This window comes from Aulonocara stuartgranti, assembly GCF_965226115.1.
Source record: "Aulonocara stuartgranti genome assembly, chromosome: 6".
NCBI classification, from domain to species: Eukaryota; Metazoa; Chordata; class Actinopteri; order Cichliformes; family Cichlidae; genus Aulonocara; species Aulonocara stuartgranti.
Window position 1 is genome coordinate 14,973,262 of NC_138944.1, and position 12,397 is coordinate 14,985,658.

At 40.4% G+C, this 12,397-nt stretch overlaps 1 protein-coding gene across 2 annotated transcripts; it reads right to left on the bottom strand.

Annotated features, from left to right (window-relative positions):
* Positions 1-1,555: 1,555 nt before the first annotated feature.
* Positions 1,556-11,553, bottom strand: LOC309708927 (mitochondrial glycine transporter B-like). 2 transcript variants are annotated; one of them, XM_082537286.1, is made up of 8 exons: positions 11,193-11,553; positions 10,802-10,910; positions 8,260-8,384; positions 6,542-6,626; positions 5,967-6,146; positions 5,550-5,718; positions 3,685-3,848; positions 1,556-3,585 (listed from the first exon to the last, which is right to left on the bottom strand). In XM_082537286.1, exons 2-8 carry the CDS (start codon positions 10,814-10,816, stop codon positions 3,463-3,465), a joined length of 861 nt encoding a protein of 286 aa, XP_082393412.1. In that variant the 5' UTR covers positions 10,817-10,910; positions 11,193-11,553; the 3' UTR covers positions 1,556-3,462. The 2 variants fall into 2 exon arrangements, with proteins under 2 accessions (XP_082393412.1, XP_082393411.1); XM_082537285.1 differs by lacking the exons at positions 10,802-10,910; positions 11,193-11,553 and adding an exon at positions 9,213-9,557.
* Positions 11,554-12,397: the final 844 nt, after the last annotated feature.

Below are 12,397 nucleotides of genomic sequence, written 5' to 3' on the forward strand. Positions count from 1 at the left end.
AAGAGAAACTCAGTTTCATTTGCGTGTAAATCCCAATTGCATTTGAGCTGTTAAAGCAAAGGTTTCTTTCTCAGTTTTTGTTTCTCTAGTTTTTGTGCTGAGATTTAGAGTCATCCGGTTTTTCTTTCATCCTATGTAGCGCAGAATGACAAACATACAACACGAATGTCTGTCAGCTTTATTTTTCTAAAAACAAATGTAGAAAAAGTGTGAGAATGTTTATTAGAATTTAACTTTGATGTAAAAATTCATTTAGAAACTTTTGCATGTGTAAAAGACTTAAAAATGGATTCTCATAGGTTTGCCAACCGTTTTGGTTTTTAATCTTTAGTGAAGTGGCATTACTTAACGTCATCTTTTAATGTTAGGCTGGTTCAAGAGAAAGGCTTCCTACATGCTGTGCTGCTGTATAAATGTTTCCCACAAAGAGCCAGAGAAGATCTGTTCTTTCTTAACCATATTCATCAATAACCAGCTGCTGATCCAGTGTGTTCCTCAGTCTGTGGAGGTACTCCAGTTCCACAGTCTTGGCCTGCAGCTGGTGACAGCGTTCATCATTCTACTCTGCAGCATTTCAGTTTAATCCAGGCTTATTTACATGGCAACAATTTTAACAACCTATAGTGGAAAGCCCCAACAATCAAGCGACCCCCTATGAGCAAGTACTTTGTGGCGTTAGACAGAAAAAACTCCCTCTTAGCAGGAAGAAACCTCCAGCCGAACAGGCTCAGGCAGGAGAGGTCATCTGCCATGACTAGTTAGGAGGAGTGAGGGGAGGGGAAAAGAAAAAGCGAGCAGCCCAGAGCTTCCAGCTGCGAGTGCTGATTAGAGTGGCCATCCAGTTCACAGGGGATCTTCAGAGCACAAAAAGGCTTCTGATGCAGTCCAGCTGCAGTGGATTGAAGTGCGCCTGATATCGGAGGAGAGACCTGAGACAACTGATTGATGCTGAGGACCGTTTTCAGCAAGGGATTCAGCAGGAGGCTAGCAGACTGAAGACTGACTGAACATTCAAAATAAAAGTTTGGAGTGTAGTAGATAATAAATTTGTCTTTGATGGTCTTAGCATGAGAACAGATTGCACAATACATTAGTTATAAATATAATGTTATGGCTTTGGGTGCCAAAATGAATTAAATAAAACATCAATAAATAATTAAATTAATGTCATTAGTTAATTAAATGTCTCATTAATTAACACTGAATATTAAATATATAAACAAATTCATTTCATTTAAAATATTAAATACATTTTAAATTTTAATTGATAACACATTTAATTATTTAATGATGCCCTCCATACATTCTGTGGGAAACTGTATATGATAACATGCAGATGCCTCATCATTGTTCTCACAGGCTAGCCCTAGATAATATCTATTGAATGTGACTGTGTTTAATAGCAACATGCATGTTCTGTCAGTAACGTGGATCACATTGTAGTCGGTATGGTTTAGGAGAGATGTTCTGGATACAAAACTGCAAATAAAATGATCAAACATCAAACTCCCCTTCATTTATAACACAAAGTCAAAATCATTTTTGGAAACAACAAAAACAGAAACAGGAGATTTTTATTCAACTTAAAAATCAGACAGGCACAGCATCTGTCTGAGCAAACACGCGCACAGACAGAGTGTCTACCATAACACTGAATGCAGGACAGTCACAACAATGGAGGTGAGGTGGTGGGAATTATGGCACAGCTCAAGTTAAGACAGCAAACATGGAGGCTTTTAAATGAACTCCTACTTCACTACCTTTTTCCTTTAAACAGCCTGTAGGTCTGAAGAGACGCTCAGCGCCTCACTTTCATTAAACTGGGCTTATCTGCTGACTCACATGGAGCCATTATTATAAACTCCTATCACGTAAAACACACAATTACTTCTTGGTGGCAACCATCGCTGTTCTAAGATGGCACCGAGTGGTCTTTCAGTTTGCATTTTATGTACAGACACAAAGACATTATTCTCTATTATACCACCTCTTCGTTTATATTAATAATAAATAACATCTATGCAAACACTCTACAGGAATTCATTAGTGTGACCCTTTTTTTTGTTAAATCAGCAACTCTGTATTAAGTCACATATTTACAATTCCAGAATGAGGCTGTACAAAGACAAGATCCACAGCTCCATCACCGGTATGGACTCTTTATAAACATGTCAGCGCAATGATTAAGCAATGCTTCACTTGGAAGCTTAATATTCTGGAAATACTGTTTGATCAGAGGAGGTACCTGACTTCAGCAAAACCTGAAATACTTAAATGACTTCAACTTCGCCTGGTAACCTAAATATATATATGTGTACTAAGAAAATAAATTTGTGAAAGTGCTCATTTAAATGCAGGGTGAAGGGCAACCTGCAGCGCCTTTAAAGGTGGAGTTTTCTTTTAAACGCAGAAATCTGTGTTTACATTCAGTGTTTCCTACAAAAATCAAATCCCTCATCATAAAATAAAGTCAAAGTTGCCTTTATATATAATGCTACTCCTGTGTGCAGAAAACAAGCAAAACTACCGAGAATCAAAACCACAGTGCTACTGAGAAGCTCCACAGGTTGTCTTACATGAAAAATCCTACAAATAATCAAACAATTTATTTATAAAATTCATTTAAAATAAAATAAAAAATCCATAAAATCCTGACTTTTTTGTTGGGTTTTTCTCGTGAGATGAAATCACTGCTATTCATTGATTTAGCTACAGATGTGGCTATCATTACGCCGAGTCGAAAACGCACCATAGTTTTATATAAACGTAGCTAGCAAAGTTTTAAGCAATACAGCAACAAAGGCTTTAACACAGTTATTAGCATTGGCCTCCATTTTCCCATAATGCAGCTGTGTGAGTACTGATTGTCTGAGCCTGAAACAAATAAACTTCTCTGCTTCTTAAAAAAAAAAGAGATCAGTCAGCAAGTACGAAACATTGCTCAATCTTGTCAGAACAAATATGGCAGAACCTGCAGTGCTTTGCTTCTTCATCGGATGTAAGTGACACCAGCTTATTGAGTGTCTCGTTCGTTTCTACGGTATTTTAAAACATCGTCAAAGGCAACTCTGTTAGCCAGAAGAGCCACTGGCCCCGTTTTCTGATCGCTAGTAGCCATACCTCAGGAACATAAATATTAGGAGGGATGAGTTCACTTCACAGCAGGGAGTGTCACTACAGTCCGAGACGGACATAAGAGTGCTTCAGGTGTAACATCACAGTCCCAAACAGTTTCACACACACACACAGCAAACACACAAACAGAGCACTCTTACTCATGTGTTTCAGGCATTTATCCACCTGCTTCCTTTGCTTATTATCTTGTTACTGCTGGCTCACTGACCCTGTAAGCTCCTCAGCTCCATTTACTTCTTAGATGATAATAATAATAATAATAATAATAATACAGAAGTATCCTCTTATAGCTCTTTCCCTTCTCTTGCAGCTAAAAACTTTTGCTCTTCAGGATTTGAGGCCCATTTGAGCCATCAGCTGTTCATACACAGTCCAAGCCATGGCAGCCATGAGAGTGCGTCGAAGAGACCTGGGCACAGCTCCACGAAAAAACCCAGCCATGCCGTGCTCCTGAAGGAAAGGCCAGAGCAGCAATCCTCAGTTAGATGTTATATAATAGTGAAAGTGTTGCTTCTTACTGAAAAACACAACAAGAACGTGAGTACACACCATGTAGATGCGGCGAACTGCACCTGCTGTGCTACAGTGGGAGGGTCTGACTTGAATGTGAGTCTTCACTACATCTGCAGGCTGCGTTACTACTGATGCCATGACACCCGCAATCACCCCACAGCTGAAGTTCACCAGCGGGGCGTAGGGCGCCGAGGTCACCTCTGAGAGAAGAGAACCCGAGGATGTCAGATGATTTAAATAAAAACAATCAGTCAAACCACAGAAAGAGAAAAATACGTGGAAAACATTAAACATCACAGTTTCACAAAGAGCTGCGATGATTCATTGAGTAACTCGATTATAAAGCATATTCGACACAAATTTCTTGCTGTGATGTTTTAATGTTTAAAACTCTGTAGCGAGCATTTCACCCACATTTTTATTGGCATGTAAATACAGTGAGAGGGTTTTTGACAGATGTTGTTTTTGGGTAAAATACTAAAAATATTGCAGTTTCTAAAAATGTTACACCATGAAGCAGTGGATTGTTAAAGACCTGTGCTTTTCTCTTTGGAATATTTATTATGGCTCATTAATAAGACAAAAGTATTTATCAGTATTTAAAGTGTGAAAGGGTATTTTGAGAACGGCTGCCTTATCCCATTACTCTATTAATCGATACTCAATTAATTAAATGTTTGATAGCGGCAGCCCTAATGTACATCACCAATTCACTTGGCCACACCCCTAACAGTAGCTTGCAATTACAAGGCAAGAACCCATTTTTAGACAGTAATTACAAGTTACTATTAGGAGAAATGGGATGCTCTGTAACACAGGCCTGCCATCATCTTAATAATACTGTTTAATTACAGAGTAAGAAGGGGAAACAGGATATTCTATATTAAAGCCTTCACTCCTAATAGTAACTTGCAATTACCATGTAAGAACCCCTTTTGCACATTGCAATTAAAAGCCCTCACATCCCCTCAATGATACTGTGCACCTACAACAAGAGACAGAAGTAAGGTTACACAATAATAAAACATGAACCTCTAATATTACTAGATAATTAGAATTTACAAAAGGAAAACAACCTTCTTTCTTACAATATACTCACAGTATAATTATTGTTACTCAGTTTTTTTCTCTCTACCTACATTTTAAGCATTTGCCATAAACCATTTAATTTGTTTACACGGTAAAAGTTGGGAAACTACATCAGAGTCGTATTATGAAGCGCTACCAAGACATCAGTGCTCACAGTGAGGGTTTTCCACAACATGTTGCTTCATATGTTTTACATCAAGTGCTTTTAGCACAAAAAAGGTGTGAAATGGAAAGAAATTGTGAAAATGGGAATGCATCAAGTTCAGGATTTTTGCTCATAATTAAATAAAAGTTCTCTTATTCACAAGGGGCCGTCACAGCGGGCATCTCCGCATATCTTGACTGGGTAGATTTTTACCCTGGCTGGTCTTTCTGACACAACCACAAAGGGATTTGTGTCTGCTCCCAAGACTGAATCCAGGATCTTTCGTGTGTTATGTGAATGCAGAAACTGCTACACGATGGAGGGACTTGTCAAAGAAAATAAAGGACTTTCTCTAATGGTTCATATAAGCTGGGCTACCTTCTGTGGTGGACGTGAATAAATGTGATTGTGATTGTGCAGCATACAGCTGCTTGCAGAATTTTTAGCCACCCAATTTACTTCTTCAGTCATTCATTATCAGTCTGTGCGCAGCTTTACTGATTTTGCTCACAGAACGAACTGTACAAGCACTAAATCCACCCGATTGATTTTCTGCACGAGCGTTAAAACACTAATGCAAATTTCTGCATTATGTTCCTGGCAAAACATAACTCTTCACATTTTTCTTAACCTCCATTTTGATCTGCTGACTGAGTGTGACTCTCACCTTGAGGCAGCGCTCTCTTGGCCTGGCTGTAAAACATGACGTAGATGCCGGAGAAAGGAGCGTCGCGGAGCAGCGTGGCAGTCAGCCCAGAAAACAGAGCCCTGATTCCCTCCGTCTCATACATACTCCTCAGAGCACCGGGCACACTCACATAACTGTAAAAGCCACTCTGAAAAACACAGAAAAATTGAAATGAAATGTCTTTAATCATGCGGTTGATTGAGTGACAATAGATGTAAATGACTGCCTTTGTATCCACACTACGTGTCTCCACAGAAAAGAGGGTCATAATAAAATAGAGCAAAAACCTCTGACTAAAAGCAGTTCCACAACTTTATTTTAAAAACAGATGTGAGAAGATTAGTAGATATTTCATCTCTGACCATCTGGCGTCAGAGTCTGTTAGCTGGTAGATACCTCGAAGCGCGTCTTGATGACTGTGAATGGTAACATGCAGACTCCGGCCACAGCTCTGGCACCCGCTCCGAGCAGAACTGCCTCGCCAGCGTTGGGAGCTCGGTCCAGGAAGAAGTGCTGCTTCAGGGAGTAGAAGGTGCTGAAGTAGATACCCACCCCAGGGATGCAGCGCACAAATGACTGCAGAGGGAGAACAGTTTTTGTTGTCTTGGTTAAAAACAAAGGCATAATTTACATGGGTTTCTTAGAGGGGAGCATGCGCTATGAGTTTGAGTGTTGGTGGGAGAATAAAATTTCAATTCAGTTTATTTATATAGCGTCAAAATACAACAACAGTCGCCCAAAAGTTCTATTTATTCTAAGGTAAAGACCGTACAATAATCAAAAGAAAACCCCAAGAATCAGACGACTCCTTATGAGCAACCACTTGGTGACAGTGGGAAGGAAAAACTCCCTTTTAAAAGGAAGAAACCTCTGGTAGAACCAGGCTCAGGGGAAGGGCAGCCATCTGCGTACAAACATGCAACAAACAGGATTTGTTGTAAATAATGAAAACGGTGCATTCAGTTGCTCACCGGTGAAACACCTTTCCACAGACTGAAGAACTTCTCTGTCCTAATAACATTGATGAAAACGCTAAACATTCCCACCTTGGGTGCGCTGCAAGACAAAATTTTGAAATCAATACAAACAAATTAAATTGTGCAAACAAATAAAACAAAAAAAAAAAACATTACACTCTACTGTGCAAAAAAACTTAAGCCTCCTCTAATTTATATTTTGCTTCCAAGGAGCCAGGCTTTCTGAAGGTCTTCCAAAGTTTTTTTATTTGGAAATTGGCTGCTTTTCCACCAATTTTCAGTCCAGTCCTTGTACCCGACCACTTTCAGGAACTTATTTATTTTTTGGTTTGTTAAGCCACTTAACACTGACCTGAGTCATTAGAGCATAAAATAAGACACGTAACTCAAAGGATGAACCAGTGTTGTGTCTACAAACAAACAACTTAACAAAAATTTAATTCTAAATTGTATCTTTAGGCACGGCGGTTAGCACTGTTGTCTCACAGCAAGTAGGTCATGAGTTCGACTCCATCTTTCTGTGTGGAGTTTGCATGGGTCCTCTTCCTCCCACAGTCCTAAGAACTGTAGTTAGTGGGGCTAGATTCATTGGTGATTCTAAATTGCCCCCAAGCATGAACGTGAGTGCAAATGGTTGTCTGTCTCTCTGTGTTAGCAGATTGGCGACTTTTCCTGGGTGTACCCCGCCTCTTGCCTCTAACTGGTATAGGCTCCGGCCCATACCAGATAAGGATAAGCTAAGTGGATGGATGGATCTTTAGGGACTTTTTTAAGAGCAGCCTGTCATAAAAACACATCATTTGTTCCCATTTTCTTTACTTAAATCTAGAGACCACAGTTTGACAGGCATGAAACACTATTTTTGCACCAAGAAGGTGATTGCCAAAGAGCTATTAGCTGAAAATTCAACATGTTCAGCGTGATGTGTTCTTAGGAAAATGGATTGGCCTCCCCAGAGCCCAGACCTCAGCAGTGACCTCAACCTTAACAGAGAACAGAACAAAGGGCAGCCAACATCCAAAGGAGAGCCTTGAACGTCCTTGAAGCCTGGAGAACTATCCCTGAAGACTACTGAAAGAAATGACAAGAAAATTTGCCCAGCAGAGTTCAGACTGTCTTGACGGATTAAAGCAGCTACACCAAATATTGTACAGTTCTAATGACTTGAAAGTCAAACTATTTCCATACACTGCTCCACTAGTTTTCAATTTTCAAAGCAAAACATAAATAAATGAGGGGTGGCCCAAGACTTTTGCACAGTACTGTAAACACTCAAAGACATGCTGACAATAAATGGTTACAGCTGTGGTGAATCACTACTGTGAAATCAATTACCACAGAAATGATCCTTCTGGAGCTCTGTGCTAAAGAAAGGCCTCCACATGTGAAATAAATAAAACTCCACTTTTAAATGTTTACATTTGCTGTTCTCAGTGGCTGTAATTGCAACCCAGCAGCCTGACAGCATAATTACATCCTGCTGGTGTGACTAATTGCCCCATATGGGTCATACCAAGAGATTGAGGCTGGCACTGCCAGAAGATTTTGTCCTCTTATGCTTTTTATGTGTATGTGAGTGGGTTAAAGTCAGAAAAAGAGAGGGGGAGAGAAAAAAGTATAAAATCAGAGGCATGGTGATGTACACGTGTCTGATGTACATGCAGGTGAAATGTTCTCACTGTGTATCTGTGTGAATGTGTGTGCACACACACCCGGGCTTGGCATTGTTCTGCAGGGTCTGCAGTCGTGTCTTCACCAGATCCAAAGGCTGGAAGAGGAGTGTAGAGCAGGTGCCACTGAGGGAGCCACACATAAAGGCTTTGAGAGCTGGGTGAGCCTGAGGACAACGACAGACATAAAGAAGGACGATGGAGACCGACAGAGAGACGAGGAAAAGGAAGGATGGGAGAAAACCAACGAGAGGACAAGCGAGGAAGTGACATGAGAAAGAAATGGCGGACCAGAAAAGAGGACAGAGACAGAAAACAGACAAGAAGGGAGATAAAGCAGAAAGAAATGTAAAGGATTAGTCACAGCGTAAAGAGGATAACGAGAAAAATATGCCGTTCAGCATCTTCTTCGCCACTGGTCACCTCTTGCTGAATGGCAGAGAAATCTGTATATATTCATTCTCAAACAACTATGCATAAAAACAGCTTGACAAAGCAAAGAAAATATCATATCATAAATATACATGAATTGGACTTGGGATTAAAATCTAAATATGTTTGTGTGACATTTCCACTACAATAAAACACCCTGTAGCACAGAGCAGAGGCCAGGTTCCTACACAGTGGAGATGATGGAGATGTGTAGAGACAGTTCACTCACTCACTCACTCACAGACACACACACACTGTCTGTTGCATAGAATTAAAGTGAGACTGAACATTATCAGTGGGTACATGCCTTGTAGACAAAAAGGCAGGCAGAATGTGACACGCAGACAGGGGCTAAATTTAGCTACACCTGAAGGTAAACTGTTAAACAGAAATTATATCAATTGGCAAAAATAAATAAATATTCCAACAACAATAACAAACCACAAATAATCATAATCAGCCTTCTATACGTTGCCTTTACAGACACACACACACACACACACACACACAAACACACACGAGACACTTTAAATCACACGTTAAGCACAAAGATGCTGTCCTACCTTCCCCGGGATGCCCGGGGCTCGGCTCTGAGAATCCTGTTTTTCCTGCATTTTGCCCACTTTCACCTCCCTCTATCTGTGATGCTGCTCTTACAAATAACATATTATAAAATAAACCTCCATCTCTTACAAACCTTCCCCTCGCTCACTCGCTCTCGCCAACCTACAATGGCTTTTCTCCTGCTTCCCGTCCTCCCTCCCCCATTTCAGCAGCCAAAGCAGAAGCTTAATCTAGCCCACGTTTTTCTACGGGCTTCTATCTTTATCTTTCAAACACACACACACTCGCGCGTCTGTATTTGGCGCTCGCCCCTCTGTATAGCTCAGTGCTAAAATGCATCTTTTTCAAATAGCATGAGTCATGGAGCAGTTCACGTGGACTTTACATTTAGGTCAAAAATAAGGATGCTAGTTTTAGTTTTAACAGGAGAAAATATGAAGCTATACACTGAGTCACTTTATTAAGAATAGCTGTTCAACTACTCGTTAATGCAAATATCTAATTAATGTAAACATGGCCAAGACGACCTGCTGAAGTTCAAACAGAGCATCAGGATAGGGAAGAAATTTAATGTAAGTGACTTTCAACATGACACTGCTGTTGGTGCCAAACAGGCTGGTCTGAGGATTTCAGAAAATGCTGATCTTCTGGGATTTTTCCTACACAGTCATCTCCAGGGTTTATAGAGAACGGTCCAAAACAAAGGAAAACAAATCCAGTGTGTGACAGCAAAAATGCCTTCCTGGTGTCAGAGGTCAGAGAAGGATGAATACACTGCTTTAAGCTTTAACTAAAGCAACAGTAACTCAGATAACTACTCGTTACAACGCAAGTATGCAGAAGAGCATCTCTGACCAAACAACAGGTCAAACCTTGACGCAGATGGGCTAGAGCAGCAGAAGATCACAATGTAGCCAGTCCATAGATAAGGAAATAGGAAAATGAGGCTATAATTCACATGGGCGTCGATTTGCACCAATACTGGACAATAAACGATTGAAGAAATTCAATTCAATCTTATTCTAAGAGTTTTAAGGTGCTTTACATTGTAAGGTAAAGACCCTACAATAATACTTTGAAAATAGACAAAACCCCAACAATCAAGTCGAGACCCTATGAGCAAGCAGATGAGTCTGGTTGGATGAGTCTCAATTTCTGCTGTCAGATTTGGACAGTAGGGTTAAAAATTGGTGTAAACCACATGATAGCATGCTCTTTTTGGTGTAATGTGTGTTATATTTTGTGTGTGTGACGACTTTGGGCCTCATAGTACCAACATAATAGAGCATTGTTTAAATGTTACTGCCTATCTGAGTATTGTTGCTAAAACAATTCATCACTTTAGGATTACAGTGTACAAGCCTGTACCTAATGAAGTCGCCTGTGGGTCTATACTGTCATACAAGGTGTGCATTTCCCTAGAAATACTGAGAGCTACAATTGAAATGGCATTTCTATAAGTAAGCGACAGACATCACTCATGTTTCCCTGCGCTAAAAATCCCAACTGTTATACGAGGGAAACGTGTCGCATCAGGTAATTGACCATTTGTCTGCATGCTGTCAATGACAAACATGGCAGCACTCACCGCTGCCAACTCCATCTTTGAGCTGGATGCTGAGCCGGACGGGTCCAGTTTCTCCTGTGCTGCCGCCGCCGTTTTGAAACCGGTTAGGTTAGGCCACAGTGGATTCAAACTGGAGAAATCAGATGGCAGCCATGAGTCACATTTCAAAACATTGAGGTTGCCGGTGTAGCGGCTAATTTAGCTGGCTAGCTAGCTGTCACCAGTGTGGTAAGGTGAAGTTAGGACATCGGCCAACATTCACAAGCCAGCTGTTCTTAAGTCATATAACTGCCTTAAAGCGACCAAAGATGTGAGCTCCAACAGGCAGATTAGTTTCAGATATTCAGAAAAAGTCACTCAAACACATCTAGCGACTAGCTAGCTGGTAACGTAGCATGCTAGCTCCTCTTACCTGATGTTGCAGTGTTTCAGGGATCGCTGGAGGTGACAGCCACCGCTGTTAGCTGAAGAAAGTCCATTATTTTATATTTACTGCGATAGTCTGAAAACATTTCCTTTAACCCAGCGTTACCTTTAACACGTTAACGCCGCCTGACAGGGCTAGCTCAACGACGTTAGTGTTAGCTAGCCAACTTCGTGAGTTGTGCGAAATAAAATGTAACGCTAACACGTCTGAGTGTGAGTTCCAAATAAACCGGGTGTGTCTTCAGTCAGACCACGATCACTAAACACGGGAGTGGTGAAACATCACATGTACCTGCTGCGGCTGTTAGTGAGCGGGCGGTAAAGTTCACCTGCAGGGCAAAGCCGACACACACAACTAGGGTATGTGTGTGCGTGTGTTGTCAAACATGTTATGTATCGAGGTTAGTGTGGCAGATATCCATCTTTTTTTTTCTTATTGAGATCCTTTATTTGACTTTTTCTACATAATTGAGTTTATCTGCTTACAGTGATTTATCATTTATCTATTTCTGTCACAGTCACTTTTATTTGGCTATAATTGTATTTCGGCCGTTTTGCTATAGCAGAACGTATCCTTTACGTATAAAAACAGTTTGCCGATTTTAAACTTAAATGTTTAAATATTAGAATTATTTAAACATAGATAATTTGAATATCTCCTAGTTTTTATTTTAGAGCACAAACCAGGACATGCATGCACTGTAAAATGTAAGTTTCTGTATTTCTGACAATAGCCTCAAGATGGCGCTGCTGTTCCACAGAAGATGAACATTGCAACATCAACAAGGTTTATTTGATATTTTCTTTCATTATAGGTTTAGAATAATCACCACTTGCTGAGTATACCAGAGGGACAGCTCTGATTGAGCTGTTTAGAGAAAAAGGTAGTGACGTGTTGAGACGAGCCATGGTCGAGATATATTTGACAAAGGATTTCCAATAGCATAACATGTATTACCAAGAAGCATTATTACAAAATTATCATTGATCAAACCACTTGTGGCAAGTTTAAATGAAAGTAAACTACTTTTGGCAGCCTCCGTTTTCACAAGGGGTCACCACAGCAACATAGCTGTGCACGTCTGATTTTGTGCTGAAGGCCACAACAGTGAAACGTGAGCATGGTTGGCCAAAATAACGTCTTCCCTGAAGCTTTGCAACTGCTCCTTTGGGTACTTTGAGTACCCAACA

Coding starts and splice junctions, on each gene's coding strand:
- LOC309708927 (XM_082537285.1), bottom strand. CDS start 9,263: ATGCAGGAAAAACAGGATTCTCAGAGCCGAGCCCCGGGCATCCCGGGG. Junction 6,627..8,259: donor CAGAACAATGCCAAGCCCGG/GTGTGTGTGCAC, acceptor TTTGTCTTGCAG/CGCACCCAAGGTGGGAATGT. Junction 3,586..3,684: donor CAGTTCGCCGCATCTACATG/GTGTGTACTCAC, acceptor CCTTTCCTTCAG/GAGCACGGCATGGCTGGGTT.